This window comes from Macaca nemestrina, chromosome 5 (assembly GCF_043159975.1).
Source record: "Macaca nemestrina isolate mMacNem1 chromosome 5, mMacNem.hap1, whole genome shotgun sequence".
Classification (NCBI taxonomy): domain Eukaryota; kingdom Metazoa; phylum Chordata; class Mammalia; order Primates; family Cercopithecidae; genus Macaca; species Macaca nemestrina.
In genome coordinates, this window is record NC_092129.1 from 64,654,854 (window position 1) to 64,674,616 (window position 19,763).

The window sequence follows — 19,763 nt, forward strand, 5'->3', positions numbered from 1 at the left end:
CTTAGTCACCATGCTAAATCTATAATGAATGTCTAACTTTTAATTTTGTCTGAGATTTACTGATTCACTTAAATATATGTTATGCCAGTTTCCAGAAGAATTCAAATCTGTGGCTTGTCCTCACTTGCCCTATCCAAATATTTACTACTATATCTTGCCCCTAGAAGGTTCTCTGTCAACTAGCAAAATATGAATGCCTGCAATAAAATGAAATTATATTTAATCAATGACCCACCAATTCATCAGTGTCCAATATAATACTTAAATCACAACTCAGAACATGTGTTTTGAATTACACTTAATATTTTCAGTCTACCTTTATTACCATGTACTCTGATTTAGTAGCTTTCCAAACACACTTCACAGTTTCAAATAACAAATTACAACATATTTTTGTATTTACAAATGAATGCATGTGTATAAATTGTATTATGCCATTTTCACCAAGAGATATGTTGTAATACTTTTACTATTCAAGGCTTTGAACTACAGTCCATTTACATTGTTCTCTACTATACAGTGCATGCCTTCTATATCATCTGCATAATATAATTTCTATAGATACAATATTCTTCTGTGATCTCTGTAGCTATTGTAGAGACATAGTGTTTGGACTCATATAACACAAAATATTAATTTAAAAAATTTGCACCATTATGAAAGGAGTCACTAAAATCGTTTATGATAATACAGCATAGGAAAAAGTAGCATGTCTTAAAAACAATACCTTCTCCAAATTAGTTAGGTAAAGAAGCTGCCCAAGTTTTTTCTGAAGCTGTGATGTAGCAACAGCTTTATCATTTAGTAGTTTTATTCGGTTTTGTTCTACCTAAAGAAAATAAAAATAAAAACTTCTTTATTCTTTCAGAAAGACAGTTAAATTATATTAAATATGAACAATTCTCCAGTAACACAAATGTTCTGTTTTTAAAAAAAACCCATTTACATTCTAAACCACAAGTTTTCAAAATGGATACTAGATAATATACTTCAAATGACTTCTTTTTTTTTGCTTCATGAAAGGCACAATTCAGTGCAGAGTTCTTTCAAATAGGAAATGTCCCTGTGTACCTGAAGTTAGATAAAAAATAAACTCAAATTCTATTATGTACCATTTTTTTCAGTAATACATCCATGGAATAAAGAAAAGTTACATGATTTGTTGCTTTGGCCTCAGTGATTTCATGAAATCCAGGAAAGAATTTCTCTGCCCTTCTTTCCTCTGTCCCCCTGGTAGAATACAGCAGACAGAGAAGGAACACTCAAACAAGAATGTATTTTCTCAGAAAAACTTATTCAGAATTCACATTTAAGTGAGATAGTATATAATGAATATATCTAAATTTTTCCAAATTACAGTCTCCAAGCTGTACAGAAAGACTTAAAGCACTAAACAAATAAGGAATAATGAATTATAAAGGAAATAATATCTTTTAATGGAGAATAAAAAAAATTGGTGGAGTACTGTTTTTAAACCTGAGTTACAAAGACAAATTTATTAGAAGGTAAAGTTGTTAATATTAGTTCATCATTAGCAAAAGAAACACTGCAAAAGAAAAGGTTTCAGTTGTTTTTAAGGAAGATTTTTCTAGTTCTGATAAAACTAAGGTAACAGAAAATGTCTAAAAAGTGACTGAGAATATCCATTGGTCTTAATAGCACATATAAGGTTTTAAATTCAAAAACAGATGAACGTGCAACCTGGAGAGAAACAAGATGCACCAAAATGCTAAGCATGTAATAGATACGAAATCGCTCATCTTCGACCATTTTTGATCTACAAAGACAATTTTCTATGGGTCAAATTAAAAATGGAGATTAAATACACACTTATAGTAGAGCTCAGTGCCCTGATTCTGCCTCTTCTATGGGTCTCTGATATCTGTGACATCTGCTTGCTGTTCCCTTTTCTGTGATTTACTTGCCAATTACCTCGTGTGGTTCAATGATATGAAGAACAGGCGGATTAGGCTTTGGCTCCCTAGGATCACGCACTCTTAGTCGTTCTGTAGCCATTGCAAGTTCATCAACAGCAGACACACGATTCCTCAGAGCCATCCAATATTCATGAAGCAACTGAACAGAAAAGACAAACACAGTGGTAAAGCATGTAATTAAAACTGGTTAAAATCACCAAGATGTGCCTTAAGCAAACATCTTCAATGAGATCTCACATTTTTTCGCTATGTGTCTAAAACAAGTAGTTCCTGGGGTCATTTTTAGAATGAAATGTGAATGAAAAAATCTCTATAGGACACTGCCTCTTTAGATTCTCAGGAACAGAATACAAAGATTTCTTGGTAGGACCAAAAATCTTTATAAAGTCCAATTATAGGCTGCCAGAATCTCTTCTCTGTTTTATTTTTTTAAAATGTTTTTATAACATATTTCACATATTCAACTATGTATAAATGGCATGAAGAATACTAAAATATACAATCAAGTACCCACCATCTAATTTAAGAAAGAATAATATGAATTCCTTAGAAAGGCTCTGCGTGTTCTTTCTCAACTGTATCACTCTTTCCTCACATATCACTCCTTCAATACCTAACGATGGAGCAACCACTATTCTGAATTGTACTTATTCTGCTACACTTTTCACTGCACTTACACTATATGAAACGTATTCTTAATAATTCAGTTATATATGTTTCTGAAATTCACAGAAATGGTATCAATCAGTATGCATTTTTTGACAGGCTCTCTTCACTGACTTTACATTTTCAGGTAGATCTGGTGGATATGCATAGCAGGACCTCATTCAAGTTGCTCTTCTGTGAAAAGGTCTGCAAAGTTATGTACAAAAAAAATGTACCAAGACCTGGGAGAACTGCACAATAAGCTCTCTTCTGGATAAAGGGCATGTGGCCAAACTGAGTCGAAAGGAGGAATACAAGGGAAACTGCACATCGTACATAACACTTCTTCCAAAGCTTACTGTAATTAACTGTGTTAATCTGCTTTGTATTCACAAGAGTAATGTGTGAGAAAAAAATTATTATAAACCAATGATTTCGATGCTATAAAAGTATTCCCCAACATATGAACTGATAGCACAAATAACTACCTTTCTGCATAAAAATTTTTATCCTACTTTAAAAAAGCAAGACTTTAAAAAAAAGAAATTGAATAAAAATATGTCATTATAAATAAAACACTTCTTTCCTTCCTTTACCTATCTCATCTGCAAAGCAGTACAATGGATAACTAATCCAAATAAAACAATAATTGAAAATTAATGAATATGAAATATCAAGTACAGAGTTTTAATATGATGGAATCATTAAAGTACAAATATGAAAGGGCATATTGGTCTTTATTCATTGGAATGGTTTCCAGACTTATAGGATGAGAAGTATTTACTATGTTCCCCAGTCTTTAAGGTAGTTGGTACTTGCTTCTTATTCACAGAACGAAAACAAAGCTCTAATTTCATACAATAGCAGTGGAAGATCAAGCTAATAATAGAATGAAAACACTTTCATGGCTAAACAAAAAGTTTCATATAAGTTCCAGTTTAATAATGATTTTCTTATAGTAGTTTAATAAATAGAATGTCTTTATTTGAGTATTATGGTATTTGCTATCCTTTATTACAACAATCACATTTTAGGCAAAGAGAAATTATGCCACCCCAATCCGAAAAGAAGATTTTAAAAAACTAGAGAGAGAGAAAAAGTAGCAGTCAAAATTGATGTAAAAAAGAAGGAATTTTTAATTTTGGAAGGAAGTTTTAAAATACTATACCTTATATTCCTTCTTCCATGCTTCAAAGAGATCCATTGAAGTGCTTCCTTCATCAACGAATTCAACATCAAACCTATGTGATTTTGCAAATGATAGTATTGCTTTCATAGATCGCTCTGTCTCACTTATTGCCCAGAGACCCCGGGTGGTGGTAGGTGCTCGATCATCCACGAGTCCTTCTTCATCTTCTATCATCTCCTCAAATATTGCAGTCTGGCCTTTGACTCTGAAAACATAACAGAACAAAACAACGGTAACTGCTATCAGTGAGTGAAAAGCACTGTAAATGAGTGATATTGCAAAGCAAATACAGAAGCAGGGTCAGTAACTTCAACAACAACTTTCTTTTTTTTTTATTTTTTATTTTATTTTTTATTTATTTTTATTATTATTATACTTTAAGTTCTAGGGTACATGTGCATAACGTGCAGGTTTGTTACATATGTCTACTTGTGCCATGTTGCTGTGCTGCACCCATCAACTTGTCAGCACCCATCAACTCGTCATTTACATCAGGTATAACTCCTAATGCAATCCTTCCCCCCTCCCCCCTCCCCATGATAGGCCCCGGTGTGTGATGTTCCCCTTCCCGAGTCCAAGTGATCTCATTGTTCAGTTCCCACCTATGAGTGAGAACATGCGGTGTTTGGTTTTGTGTTCTTGTGATAGTTTGCTAAGAATGATGGTTTCCAGCTGCATCCATGTCCCTACAAAGGACACAAACTCATCCTTTTTGATGGCTGCATAGTATTCCATGGTGTATATGTGCCACATTTTCTTAATCCAGTCTGTCACTGATGGACATCTGGGTTGATTCCAAGTCTTTGCTATTGTGAATAGTGCCGCAATAAACATACGTGTGCATGTGTCTTTATAGCAGCATGATTTATAATCCTTTGGGTATATACCCAGTAATGGGATGGCTGGGTCATATGGTACATCTAGTTCTAGATCCTTGAGGAATCACCATACTGTTTTCCATAAAATGTAAGTTCTAAAAGAACATGTTTGGAAGTCTTTTGAAAAAACAAAGCAACCCTGGAAAAGCTGAAAACATCATAAATTTGGCCAGTTTTTTTTTTTTTTTAATTCTATCATGTAGACTGTAGTAAACAAAAAGACTACTGATTCATTTGCCATAACACAACACAAAAATCTTGTTTTCTTCCTTCACATGCAGAAGTGAACGCTTGGCAAGGAAACGTGGGGAAAATTTCTATTCTAGAGAAGTTATATCTGTTGGAGATGAATGAACAGAATTTGGATAGAAACATGAAGAAATGTATTATTTACTTCAGTAATAACAGAAACAGATTTGACCTAAAACAGAATAGTAACATAACTGGATGAAAGTGGACACATTTATTATTCTAACAAGCTTCCCTCTGAGAATCCAGGTGTTTGTGACAATGTTTACTTATGGTTTTATTAAAGTAATAACATATTTGATTGTGTCATTCTTTATTCTTGAAGAAGTTATGCCAGACACTATAAGTTCTACCTCGAATAGCAGTAAAATGCTAGTAAAATCTGTATAATTCAAATCCATTGGACTCTAGAGTCTGGGATTTTACCACTCCCCAAAACTGCACCTCAATTAATTATATATTACTACACTAAGAACATTTAGGGGGTAACTTCTGGATAGGTAAAATTGGGCATATTAAACAATCAAAATGCCAAAGGTGTACTCATCAATTTAATTAAAGAAACAATATAATAAAGGTTACTGTGGGGGAAAATATAGTCATATCAAATACTGAGTCTTGAAAAATGTTTCATTTTCTTGACAGGTAATAATCAAATAGAGAACTTACGTGTTGGAAAACAGCTTTGATTCATACTCTGTGAACAATTCATCAGCTTTACAAAAGACACAGCTGAAAAAAAAGATTAACAGAGAAACATTCACAAAAATAACCAGCAATCTGATAATTTTAAGGAGAAGCTTAATATTTTAATTTCATTTCTCTTTCTACTAGATACGCCATTTTAGAAAAAAGAAATCACATGGTTTTTCATACCTTGTCCTTGAGACTTAATTTTTTTTAAATTAGATACATCTCTTTCTACTTCCATCTCAATTAAAACGAAAAAACCTTTACTATATGAGTCAATTGTTTCTTCTCTAAGAAATCTAACTTAAAGAAATAGTACCATTTCATTGTATGATTTCTTCCATTACCTACCAGTTGAGAGGAAGTCTGGCTGGTCGGAGGTGGCAGACTGTTGCAGACTCAATAACATTACGAGATGGAGGTCCCTCCAGGTTTTTTACAGCCTCTCTTACTAGCTTCTGGCATTTATTTAGCTCTTCCATTTGTGTTGTAAGTAAGAACTGAAGACCTCTGCAATCACGGAACCTGATTCCCACACCAGCACCACACACAACACAAAGAAAAGAATAATAGGTCAATTTCCTCAAATTCAGAAAACAGTTGCCAAACAAAGTGTTAAAGAAACTGTTTGCTGTTTGTTTGTTTTTTTTTTTAACCAGCAACATTTGACTGAGTTTTCCTTCAGTGTATTCAAAGTATAATATTGGGCTGTCTACTGTAAAAGACACCAAAAAAATTTGATAGTCCTGTGACCAGGAACTGAAAAAGAGCAGGAAAAACGTATGTCTCTGTCTCAGATATCTTTGAAAGTGTACGACTGCCACATTCTTCCGTTTTAAGCCTGACTACAGACGCCCTCCTGACATCCTTGCTCTATATGAGGTGCCTGCAGGATGAAACATAAAAGCAGAAAATTGGGAAGAAAGAAGAAAAATGGCTAAGAGTTATATTCCTTGGTTGAATATATATATATGTATATACATTTAATTAAATCTGTAATTATGCACTATATACGAGGCACTTTGCCAAGCACTTTTCCTGTATAATTTCTACTAATGTGCTCACATTATGAAGTGTAAAATATTAAAGTAATTAAAATAACAAAGGTATGTGGCAGTTGTGAGTTAAACCCAATTATAGTACCCATAAAAAAGGCTGCAAAAAAGAAGTATGAATGTGTGTGTATAAGTTTATGAATGGAGAAAAAAAGTCAGTAATAATGAAAAATTAGAAACTAAAAAATACAAGGATTTCTTTGCTTTTAAAGTTATGATAGACACTTTTTCTTCCTGTTTTCTTACTTCTCTGACATAGAAAGCTTGCCAGTTTGTTGCTTGTAGTTGCTGGTTATTTCATTTCGCACTCGCTGAACAAGCTCCTCATCAATAGTAAATTCTATTGCTCTGTGGATCACATTTAGCCACCAAGGAGAATTAGAATGAATCTGTAAAAAAGGTAGCAGTTAATCAATTATTATTTTTTTTTAGTACTCACAAAGCTTCCGTCACTGGGCAGGGTGGTGTCAAAATTCAAAGTAAGTAATAAATGCTATTCTCAAAAGGACTATCACAGAGGGGAGATGAGTATACATATTCCATGTACAATGCTCGCTTCCTCTTTTGAAAATATAATTAAAGAGAAACCCCTATTTCCTAGTTACTCTGGATAAATGAGAATTTATTGTATGCATTTATATAACAAGGCTGTAACTAAAAAAATTATTAACACCAAATGAAAATTCAATAATCTATATATGTGAAAAGTCACAGGTCTCTTTATCAGCATAAGAAAGCCTTCATTCTAATCTTTAACCAATTGAACTAGATTCTACTTAATGAATAATCCACAATAACAAAATTATATCCCAGAATACTAATAAATAAATTAGAAAGACAAAAATTTGCAACACCTGATTTAAACATTGAAAATAAAAGTGTATTTGTGTAACCTCTTTAGATTTTGCTACTGATTTCATAAAAGTGAAATTTTAGAAATGACAAATGGTATAAATTCTGCAGGAAAAATAACTGTGGTTCTAATGTTTTAACATTTTAAAACATCTCAGAAACAAGATAAAAAGGAGGGTATAGAAGTCTTTACTTTCTTCAAAAGACAACTGTTATACACTCAAGGTCAGAGAAAACCCATGAGTTCAAAAGGAAGAGAACTCGGCGCCACTTCCGCTCCTCGCGGCGGAGCCGGTCCCCTAGGGCTCGGGGTCGCACGGAGCTGACCCCTAAAGAAATGGGGCCGTGCCAGGGGCGGTGGTGGCTGCTGCTCTGGCTGCCGCCCCTGGCCACACTGCCCGTGCGGGGGGAGGCGGCGGCGGCGGCGTTGTCAGTTCGTAGGTGTAAAGCTTTGAAGGAAAAAGATTTAATTAGAACGTCTGAGTCAGACTGTTACTGCTACAATCAAAATTCCCAAGTGGAGTGGAAATACATATGGTCGACTATGCAGGTGAAAATTACCAGTTCAGGCCTGTTCAGAATTGTATACATCACAGAAAGACATAATTGCCAATATCCAGAAACCATTTTATCTTTTATCAAATGTGTGATTCATAACTTTTGGATACCAAAAGAATGTAATGAAATAACCATAATCATCAATCCATATGGAGAGACTGTGTGCTTTTCTGTGGAGCCTGTCAGGAAGATATTTAACTATATGATACATGTGAATCGAAACATCATGGATTTCAAACTCTTCCTTGTGTTTGTGGCAGGAGTTTTTCTTTCCTTTTATGCAGAGACCCTGAGTCAAAGCCCTACTTTCTATTACTCTTCGGGAACTGTGCTAGGTGTTCTAATGACATCAGTCTTTGTCTTGCTGTTGGTGAAACGATTCATTCCGAAGTATAGCACCTTTTGGGCTCTAATGGTTGGTTGTTGGTTTGCTTCAGTTTATGTTGTGTGCCAGTTGATGGAAGATCTGAAGTGGCTGTGGTATGAAAACAGGATATATGTATTAGATGACAGGAGCAAAAGTCTTCTGATGTGGACACTACGACTCCTCTCCCTGGTTCTGGTCTATGCTGGTGTGGCCGTGCCTCAGTTTGCCTATGCAGCCATAATCCTCCTCATGTCCTCCTGGAGTCTGCACTACCCACTGAGAGCATTCAGTTATATGAGGTGGAAAATAAAGCAGTGGTTTACATCGAAAGAGCTGGTGGTGAAGTATCTTACAGAAGACGAGTATAGGGAGCAAGCTGATGCTGAAACGAACAGCGCTCTGGAGGAGCTGCGCTGGGCCTGCTGAAAACCCGACTTCCCCTCGTGGCTGGTGGTCTCCAGACTTCACACTCCTAGAAAATTTGCAGACTTTGTTCTTGGAGGAAGCCACTTGTCACCTGAAGAAATCAGTCTGCATGAAGAGCAGTATGGCCTTGGGGGTGCCTTCTTGGAAGAGCAGCTCTTTAACCCAAGTACTGCCTGACATGCGACCTTCAAGTTGACTTCATTCTGGACAAGGAAGTGGGCAAAGGGTAGGGATTCTATTAAAGTTAGGCAGAACTGTTCTAGTGAACAGTGGCAAAAACATTTGCTGTGGAGAAAAACAAGTCATTCTGGAAAGGAAAACTAACCCATTTTGAAGATAACTTAACATTCTTGGTGAGTTCTGCTATTTACTGTACTGTAGGTGGATACCAAGATTCTGTGACAGCCACTACCACCTTCCTTGAATGAAGGCTTTCATTAGGAACAGTGGAATGGCGTTGTTCTTCAAGGGGCTAATAAGCGTGAACAGGTGCTTTGTCAAAACCAGGGCCCTAAATCCGCTCTTAATCCCCTGAACCTGTGTCAGAAGACTCTGCAACACTCTTTCTATATTTTCATCAGTATAAGTCCTAAAAGAGACCTGAGACATGCTGGACCAGTGTTTTCCAAAGTACAGCTCACAGGATACTACCGAGTGTTGGTCAGTAAACGTATTCTGAGGTCAGCTAAGATTGATATAAAGTTAAACTAATGTACCTCTCAGAGTCATTCATAATGCTCATGTGCACTGTGAATCTCCCAAAGAGGAGAAAGTGTGTGCTGCAGTTTCTTGCTTAATTTGACCACAGAACTCTTTTTCATGAGATTAATATTCCTTGGAACACATGTTTGGAAAGTGCTAATGGCAGTGGAATTGAGCTCTGGAGAGGTTAAACAACTTGTGCAAGACCACACTGAGATGCAGCACTGGTAGAAATCCAGCCCTGGTGTATCCTTTGACTCAGGTAGATAAGATCTTCAGGTACAAGCTTAGAAGCCATCTTCCAAAGCCATGGGCCTCACAATGTTGGTGGCTTTACTTTTTATTTTTCGATAATGGCCAACTTGCTATTTAACTGTGATAAAGGGAAATGTTTCTTAAGACATTTTAAAGTTTTTTATACATAAGATTTTTATATACATACATACGGATTAGATACTATGATTACTTTTTTTTTTTTTTTGTATTTTCAAATTGAAGGCATTTAACTTCTTGTGACATTTTGAATTGACTGATCCATTTAAAAAATTGTTTAACTATATGTGTTTATAACAGTTTCTTACAAAACAATTTTTTTCTTGAGTCATGATATTCAACTCCAGAGTGCAATGAAGGGCTGTGAGCTTTGATCCTGAGGAAAGAAGGCCAAAACATAGATCTGAGAAAAGATTTGAACATGGCAAGACAATCTCAGGGTTAAGATGTTGCTTAGTTGATTCTGAGAATCAAGATCAGGCTTTTTTTCCTGTGATGGGATCATAAAAATCTTTTTATCAGGACAAGGGTTATGGGGGAAGGATAGACAGAATTTTGGCACTGCTGCTTTCCTGAGCCAAATTTAGTAGTTTTTCTAAATCATGAAAAAAGAGCATGACTATCCATCTGGAACTTTCTAGATTGATTTTCAAATGATAGTTCCTCTTTGAAGTATTTACAGGTCTGTTTTTGCCAGACATCTTTTCATACTAGGAACTTTGTTTTTTTGTAATATCCACTAAAGTTAATCTGCCTTTATATAGACTTGGATTTTTAAAGAACCAAAGGATGTATTTCCCATTCAGATTTATGGTAACTATTTTATGAGTAAATAGAAGTTTGAACATTAAAAAAAAAAAAAAAAAAAAGAGAACTCAAATAGTTGACTTATTTATGCAACTCAAATAGTTGACTTATTGATCATTCAACCAATAATCATTGCTAACAGTTAAATAAACTTGTATTGTGGGTCAGGCAATGTACTAGGTGCTAGGAATTCCAAGATGTATAAAAAATTCAAGTTTCTCCCCACAAAAAAACTAAAACCCAAAATGATATCTGGAGACAAATACAAGTAAGAAACACTGCATTTTGGCATACCTTTCTTTGAAGCTCATGGATAGTCTGCTGCACAGGATATAAAGCTTGCTGGGCTTCAGCAACTTCTGTATTACACTTGCTCATATAGTGCTCTCGCAGCTGTTTGGCCTGTGTTGAAACACAGAATATAAACTTTCACTCCCAATCCAGAATATAATTCAGTATGATGTTTCAAGAAGAATGGCTCATTTTATATATTTAAAGTTACTTAACTGCATTTAAACATATAAGTACAACTACACTGTAGAGAACATACAAGTCACACTAAAAATTCCTTATATATGGAAGTTAACAAAATGTACCTGTCCAAGTAACAAAATTTAAGAAACACCAAAGACTTGTCTGCCAAATTTTCATTTAAATTTTTTTTTTGTTAGAATAAGCAAAGAGGGGAGAAAAAGAAGAGTAATATTTCAAATGATAGGCAAAGCAAAGACGCCTTTCTAAAATTTGGCCAATTGAGTTATTAAAATTTCTTAGAGTTACTGCAGTTTAAAAACAATCCTTGAGAATATCCAGTAATATAGGTGTTAGGGACTAAATTTTGTTTCCCCAAAATTCATATGCTGAAGTCCTAAGAAAGTAGATTTTAAATGTTCTCACTACACACACACACACACACACATAAAAATAGGTAATTGATATGTTAATTAGTTTGATTTAGCCATTCTTTTTTTTTTTTTAATTACACATTAAGTTCTAGGGTACATGTGCACAACGTGCAGGTTTGTTACATATCTATACTTGTGCCATGTATACTGCACCCATTAACTTGTCATTTACATTAGGTATATCTCCTAATGCTATCCCTCCCCCCACCCCACAATAGGCCCCACTGTGTGATGTTCCCCTTCCTGCGTCCAAGTGATCTCATTGTTCAGTTCCCACCTATGAGTGAGAACATGCGGTGTTTGGTTTTGTGTTCTTGCGATAGTTTGCTAAGAATGATGGTTTCCAGCTGCATCCATGTCCCTACAAAGGACACAAACTCATCCTTTTTGATGGCTGCATAGTATTCCATGGTGTATATGTGCCACATTTTCTTAATCCAGTCTGTCACTGATGGACATCTGGGTTGATTCCAAGTCTTTGCTATTGTGAATAGTGCCACAATAAACATACGTGTGTATGTGTCTTTATAGCAGCATGATTTATAATCCTTTGGGTATATACCCAGTAACGGGATGGCTGGGTCAAGTGGTATTTCTACACTGTTTTCCACAATGGTTGAACTAGTTTCCAGTACCACCAACAGTGTAAAAGTGTTCCTATTTCTCCACATCCTCTCCAGCACCTGTTTCCTGACTTTTTAATGAATGCCATTCTAACTGGTGTGAGATGGTATCTCATTGTGGTTTTGATTCGCATTTCTCTGATGGCTAGTGATGATGAGCATTTTTTTCATGTGTCTGTTGGCTGTATAAATGTCTTCTTTTGAGAAGTGTCTGTTCATATCCTTTGCCCACTTTTTGATGAGGCTGTTTTTTTTCTTGTAAATTTGTTTGAGTTCTTTATAGGTTCTAGATATTAGCCCTTTGTCAGATGAGTAGATTGCAAAAATTTTCTCCCATTCTATAGGTTGCCTGTTCACTCTGATGGTAGTTTCTCTTGCTGTGCAGAAGCTCTTTAGTTTAATTAGATCTCATTTGTCAATTTTGGCTTTTGTTGCTGTTGCTTTTGGTGTTTTAGACATGAAGTCCATGCCCATGCCTATGTCCTGAATGGTATTACCTAGGTTTTCTTCTAGATTTAGCCATTCTAGTGTCTACATATATCAAAATATCACTCTCTACTCATAAATATATAAAATTTTTGTTAATTAAAATAGTTTACCAGAGCCCCTCCATCCCCAAAACAACCAGTGCAAAAAGGCTATGCATGTCTCATTTTTTTATCTTGTTGACACAAATAAAGGCTCCATTTATAGGCTCAATACATTTCAAACATACCTCTTTTGATTTAGCTCTTTAATGTTTAACAACAGCAAAAATCCCTGGAAGAATCTGCATCATAAGCTATTAACAATTTATAGTAAAATAATTTATAATATCACTCTTCGATGTCATTCTTTTCAAAAACAGGCAACACTTTTTGTAGAGGAAACTTCTTTGAGAGAACTACCACCAAAAATTTGACTTTATTTACCCCCTTAAAAAATACAGAGAAAGGTAGAGAGAGTGCAAAAGTTTGTATATTTACTAAGCTACATCTTTTGTAGATTTGCCATGAGATCAAAGTTTCCTTTTTAAAACTCATTTATTTACATCCCGTTCTGTTGGCTACCAACAGCCATATCTACAACAAACATTTATCACATAACTGCAGGTAGATCAGCAGAGAAGCCAAATAATACGTACTGCGCCATTCTCTGCTACCCAAAATCACGACAAAATTTGAAACATCAAAGTAACAGGAAAACGTGATTACATTTATTCATATGTTGTATGTCCTAGGATATATCAACTATATGGAGCATAAAGTTTGAAGAAAATATACTTTCATAGACATAATGAAAAAAATAATAATTACCTCTTCCTCAAGTCGGCCATCACGCAAGGTAGGCGGTATCCCTGGGTGCTTGGCTATCAACAATTCCATTAAGTTATGGGTAGCATGAAGTCTCTACAAACACATCAAAGGCAATAATTATGACAGTCAATGAAGAAGACTCTGAAGAGAACCTAATATTAATATGGCACACAGAACACTAATACCACATTAAGATCATATCACTGAATACTTTTCCTATAAAACAATCTGGGTACTACTACTTTGTTTTCTTTACTCAAGAGCAGGGTGTTAAGGTCTAGGACCTGCCTTTTGTAACCTTTATCCATGCAGAATATAAGATTTATATTTAATTTTTCCTCTCCCTCCACTTTTTCATACGTTCCTCTAAATATCCACTCTGGTACTTGTGAACATGTTAGTCAGTCCCAAGGTCAATATTCTGAATGGTAATGACATCTTACCTGGGACTCAAACCTAAACTTGCCAAAATTAATAAACTCATGCTCACTTCCTATTTAGCTACAGAGCCTTGTTTATATGAGTCAATGACAGATCCAAGAAGTCAATGACAGATCACAGGGAAGTGTTATAATTAATATATCCAAATCTCCCTAATGACCTCTAAAAATTATCATTAGATAGGTTTTATTGCTTAGTTCCTTTTCTTTTTAATGAAAACCATGTGAATATGTTGATATTCATATGCAAAAGTGATAAAACTGACCTACTCTTGGAAGTACAAGTACTCTGAGCTATTTTTAAATGTAGCTTATATAGACTTACCTTGTCAGGCTTGTGCCCAAAACGTCCCTGAATGGAATAGAATAGTAGTTGATTCTCAAATAGTGTACACACAAATCACCTAAAATGCTTATTGAGAAGACTGAATCCCAAGTTTCATCCAGTGATTATGACTGTTTGTTACCATTTATCCTCTTAAACGTTCAGAAAAATTATTTTGTTAAAAAAAAACAGAATACATATGATGAAACTGTTTAGTCTTTACTTACTTGAAGTGAATCAGTTTTGAGTTTTCCTTTGTGTTCCTCCGAGGAGCGCAACACTTCTCTGTACAATTCTGCTGCCAAGGCATACTCACCTAAAGAATTTAAAGTATGAGAGTCACATATTTAGCTCCCAATGTCATCTAGTTGTCCATTATTTAAGAATACTGTAAAAATAAAATGTAATGATTATACCTATTTTTTAAATAAAGAAATCTGACTTGGTATTAATATGATTGCCCAAGTTTTAAAAAAGGCTGAGTACAGTTCCTTTTTTAATTCCATGGAATATAATGTTCTTATATTACATTTGTAATGTTTTAAAATTATACTGAAATATGTTTATAATCAAACCTGTCTGTAATGTTTTGAGATTATGCTACTGGATAAACTTTTAATTTAGACAAAAACATTTCCTTTTGCTGAAGTTAAAGGGTGTCAATCACTAGTCATTATGATGTTTGAAATTAAGGAAAAACTTAAGGTAATTATAGATTATTTATAAAAAAATTTAAGACACTCTGACCAACCTACATATAATGATCAGAAAAATATACTATTCTTGGTAGCTATTATTGTTCTTGGTATTAGGCCAAATAATTTGCAATTAAAAACTTCATGTCAGAAACTTAGGGATCTCACCTCTACTTCTGGTCACACAAATCAGTTAGTCTGAGATGTATGCTGTTTTCTACTATTCATAATTAGTACCTCATTCAAATAAAGCAATTCAAAAAGTATCGATTAAAGCACAGGCTGGCAAAGTATGGCCCATGGGTCATTTCTACCCTCTGCCTATCTGTTGGGCCCATCAGCTTAGAATGAATTTTACATTTTTAAATAGTTGAAAAAAATTCAAAAAAAAAAATTTCGTAACATGTGAAAATTAAATTTCAAGGTTCATAAATAGTTTTATTAGAACCCAGCTCTACTCATTTGTTTTTATACTGCCTGTGGCTGCTGTTGTACTACAACAGTCAAGCTGATAGTTGCGCAGAGATCTTATGGCTTGCAATGCCTATGTATTATCTACTTCTTTATATAGAAAGTTTGATGATACCTCAATAAAATAAGGGATGAACATTTTTAATGGCTTGAATAATAGAATCTATCTTAATTGCTGCTTGGAAAATTCAAAACAGGTAAATTATAAATACTATCAAAGCAAAAATCTAACAGTGGCAAAACCATGCAATCAAATACCAAAAAAAGGTACATAGATGTTCTAGCTCTTATTTGCTGAGCAAGTTTTTTTCCTAAGTATCACACATACTTCTTTTTAAAAAAAAACTTCAAGCTGGTTTGATGAATATCATGTAATTAGGACCATGTTCATAGTTACAATGATATATATATATAAAATATATATATATATGCAAACCTTTGTAAATTTTGAGGTCGTTTCTTTTTTTAGCTCATATGTAAGTTTATACACATATCTTAATTTTGGTAAAACATACATAAAATTTACCATCTCAGCCCTTTTTAAAGTGTGTAGTTCAGTGGCATTATGCATATTCAGTGTTGTGCAAAATACCTAATTTAAAAGAAATTTTTGGAACAATAGCTCTTATACTATTGCTTTACATCTAGTTCTATTAGTTAGCTAATACAAAGTTTTCTAAAACACACATTATCAAAGAACTGTAGTCAGCCAATTTCTATTCCCTTTAAATAAGCGAGATTATTTTCACAATAATAAAGTTACATTATAACGCAGGCATTAACATTCAGTTATCTTTACAGTGAGTTTTTTTAGTTAAGAGTCTTGATAAAAGCTTTTCAAATGACATTATGAATTCTATCAGTATTTATACTATCATTTATAGAGAATAATTCATTTAACAATTTTCTCTTCATAATTACCATACCTTTTAAAGAAGGTATAGTGATTAGACTATAGTGTGAAGCAGCTGAATTTGACCTATTCACTATAATACCTGGTTTTTCATGTTTATTTTTAAAAAGACATGCTTTCTGAGGAAGACACAAAAATACCCATATTCAATGTTATAAAGGTTTAAGTCAAATTTGGAAATACCCATTCTTAGCCACTTGATGGCGCTAACATTTCTGAGTAAACTGTAGTGGATTTGATATTGTCAAGTTAATTTTCTCCAAAAATCATCTGCAGAAAACACAATGTTCAAAATTGGAATAATAAAATGTGTTTAATACCAGTCAAGGAGAATCTCAGAATATGAACTAATGTATCACACGTATTTATTTACATATAAGCAAGTATTTTTAGAGTTTGAAATTAATTTTAGATTTGAGAAGTCAGACCTTCACTGTCTGATCTTCACATTAGAAGAATCTAATTTATGTAAGTTATATATGTAATGTTACTTTAAAAAATGAATATTGTTTAACACATCACTATGAAGTTAATAAAAACTAAAAGCAGCAAATCTATTACAATTAAGTAGAAAATTACAATTAGGCTGGGCGCAGTGGCTCAAGCCTGTAATCCTAGCACTTTGGGAGGCCGAGATGGGCGGATCATGAGGTCAGGAGATCGAGACCATCCTGGCTAACACGGTGAAACCCCATCTCTACTAAAAAAAATACAAAAAACTAGCTGGGCGAGGTGGCGGGTGCCTGTAGTCCCAGCTACTTGGTAGGCTGAGGCAGGAGAATGGCGTAAACCGGGGAGGCGGAGCTTGCAGTGAGCTGAGATCCGGCCACAGAACTCCAGCCTGGACGACAGAGCGAGACTCCGTCTCAAAAAAAAAAAAAAAAAAAAAAAGTAAATTACAATTAAATTCAGAAGGAATATATCCTTTATTAATGGACTTTCTGGTGGGGGATTTCTCTTAATAATAAACAATACACTGCTAGCTAAATTGAGGACTTTCTAGGGAATACCCTAGAGGGGAGATTTGCCCACAAAGTTACATGTACTATATGTGAACAATTTAACAGGAATATATAATAATATGCCTTTTTCTATTAAATATTGATAACAGAATTTACATTGTGAGTAGGTTGAAAGTGGTAAGAATCCGAGGTAACCTTCATATTACCATAATCAATAACATCATTCTTCATCTCTATGTTTTTATAAAGTTTTCAATGTGCTTCGACATTTTGTATTAAGAACAATAGTTGAGGTAAGTAAAGCACCTGTATATTTTATTGACAAAGACACTGAAGTTCGGAAATTTTGACCAATATACACCATTTCACAGGGTTCCAACTGCAGCATAAAAGAAGGCCCATCCTATTCAGTTCTTGTCTAGAGCTATTTCTACTAAGCTTCTGAGAATCCTTGTAACTCTATCCAAGTATCTAGCACAATTAAGAGATACAGAGATACTTGCCATTTCTGGTTCTATTATGCTAAAGAGCTAACAACTACAGACGGGCTTCTCAAAGAGGCTTAATATTTCCTTATATTCTACAAAAAGCAAATATTTCTTTGGGCAACTGATTTCTTTGTACTTCATTTGCTCTTGTTTTAAATTTCTTAAGGTAGCAGTTGAAGTCTCCGATATGAAACCTTTTTCTTTTCTAGTACGTTTAATGCTATGAATTGCTTTTTAATAACTGATTTGCTATACCCCACAAATTTTGGTATTTCATTTTTATTCACTTCAAAGTATCTCCTACTTTTCCTTTTATTTTTTAACCCAAAGGTTTAGAAGTGTGTTTTAATTTCAAAGTATTTGGGGACTTTCCAATTATCCTTCTGTTATTGGCATCTACCACTCTGGCCACAGAATACACTCTGTAGGCATGAATCCTCTGAAATTTACTGCCTTGTTTTACAGACCAGAATATGCCATATCTGCATACACATTTAACATGTACTTGAAAACAATGTATATTCCTCTTTGGTTGGGTAGTCAATAAACACTGATTAGGTCAACTGGTTCACAGCAGTGTCTGAGCTATGTATGCCCTCACTTATTTTTTAATTATTCTATACATAACTGAGAGAGGGATGTAGAAATCTCCGACATTACACACTTGTTTATTTCTCATTATAATTCTATCAGTTTTTAGTATTTATTTTGAAACTCTTGTTTTAGATACATTTAGAATTTTTTTCTCTAGTGATAAAGTAACACCCTTTATCCTTGGTAATATTCTTTGCTCTGAAATCTACTTTAGAAGCTCCAGTGGTACAATCAGTTAGCGGCAGTATTAATAAGAAATCTATTTTACTTGACAGAAATATAGTGGCTTTATCTTTCTTTTGATTAGTGTTAACGTATCTTTTTTCATCCTCTTACATTTGCATCTTTAAATATAAAGTGGGTTTCTTATAGAGAACACATTGATGGTTATTGTTTGTTTTTAATCCAGTCTGACAATCCAGGCCTCCTAATTGGGCTATTCAGACCATTACAGTTTATGTGATCACTGATAAGCTTGTGTTTAAATCTACCATCTTGCTGTTTGTTTTCTAATCATCTCATTTGATTTTTGAATCCTTTTTTACCTTTTGCTTTTTTTTTTGATTGAAGATTTATTTATTATTATTATTTATTTTTTTGAGATGGAGTCCCGCTCTGTAGCCCAGGCTGGGGTGCACTGGTGCAATCTCGGCTCACTGCAACCTCCACCTCCAGGGTTCAAGCGATTCTCCTGTCTCAGCCTCCCAAGTAACTGGGACTACAGGCTCATGCCACCATGCCCAGCTAATTTTTGTACTTTTAGTAGAGACGGGGTTTCACCATGTTGGCCAGGATAGTCTCTATCTCCTAAGCTCATGATCTGCCCGCCTTGGCTTCCCAAAGTGCTGGGATTATAGGCACGAACCACCGCGCCCGGCTGATTTTTTATTTTTTTACTTTTATCTATTCTTTTGAATTATTACCTCTAACTCCTTGTTGTATTTTGAAGTGGTGGCTGTGGGATGCACATTCTTTGCCTTGTCACAGTCCACCTTCATATAATACCTCTTTATATACAGGATAATAATCTTACAATATTATACATCCATGTCTCCCCACAAAGACTTTGTATTATTGCTTTTGTACATTGTACATTTACATGATATAAAACCCACAATATATTTCTTCCTTTTTTTTTTTTTCTTTTTTCCTTTGGGGACTCTACACATTTATATCAGGCCATGTGAAATAGTCCACAACCTCACTGATGCTTTTTTCAAAATTTTCAGTATTCTTCATTTGCTTTTCATGTTGGAGAGTTTCTATCGCTATTCTATACTTTGACTTTATTGATTTTTTTCTTAGGCGGTGTCTAATTTATTTATTAAGTCAATTTTCTATATTAGACATTGAAATTTTGATTTCCAGAAGTTTGAATGTTTTCAGTGTTTCTACTTAACACGTTTCATCTTAACTCTTGAACC

General features: G+C 34.4%; 2 protein-coding genes across 6 annotated transcripts in view; one reads left to right on the plus strand and one right to left on the minus strand.

Moving 5' to 3' along the window:
• LOC105488977 (SNF2 histone linker PHD RING helicase) overlaps nucleotides 1-19,763 on the minus strand; it is a 96,751-nt gene that overhangs the window by 32,344 nt on the left and 44,644 nt on the right. For all 5 annotated transcript variants that reach the window (XR_011623428.1, XM_011753524.3, XM_011753525.3 and 2 more), the window contains 9 exons: nucleotides 14,444-14,532; nucleotides 13,452-13,544; nucleotides 10,923-11,030; nucleotides 6,890-7,032; nucleotides 5,940-6,113; nucleotides 5,568-5,630; nucleotides 3,751-3,976; nucleotides 1,933-2,076; nucleotides 728-829 (listed from right to left, as the gene is read on the minus strand). Coding sequence is in view for 4 of the 5 variants with exons in the window: in XM_011753524.3 (XP_011751826.2) it covers nucleotides 728-829; nucleotides 1,933-2,076; nucleotides 3,751-3,976; nucleotides 5,568-5,630; nucleotides 5,940-6,113; nucleotides 6,890-7,032; nucleotides 10,923-11,030; nucleotides 13,452-13,544; nucleotides 14,444-14,532 (1,142 nt within the window). In the remaining variant the exon portion in view is untranslated. The remainder of the gene's footprint in view (nucleotides 1-727; nucleotides 830-1,932; nucleotides 2,077-3,750; nucleotides 3,977-5,567; nucleotides 5,631-5,939; nucleotides 6,114-6,889; nucleotides 7,033-10,922; nucleotides 11,031-13,451; nucleotides 13,545-14,443; nucleotides 14,533-19,763) is intronic.
• On the plus strand, nucleotides 7,782-9,461 carry LOC105488976 (nuclear envelope integral membrane protein 2-like). Its single transcript, XM_011753523.3, is given in 1 exon segment — nucleotides 7,782-9,461. A coding segment is annotated over 1 exon segment (1,191 nt). The 5' UTR covers nucleotides 7,782-7,832; the 3' UTR covers nucleotides 9,024-9,461.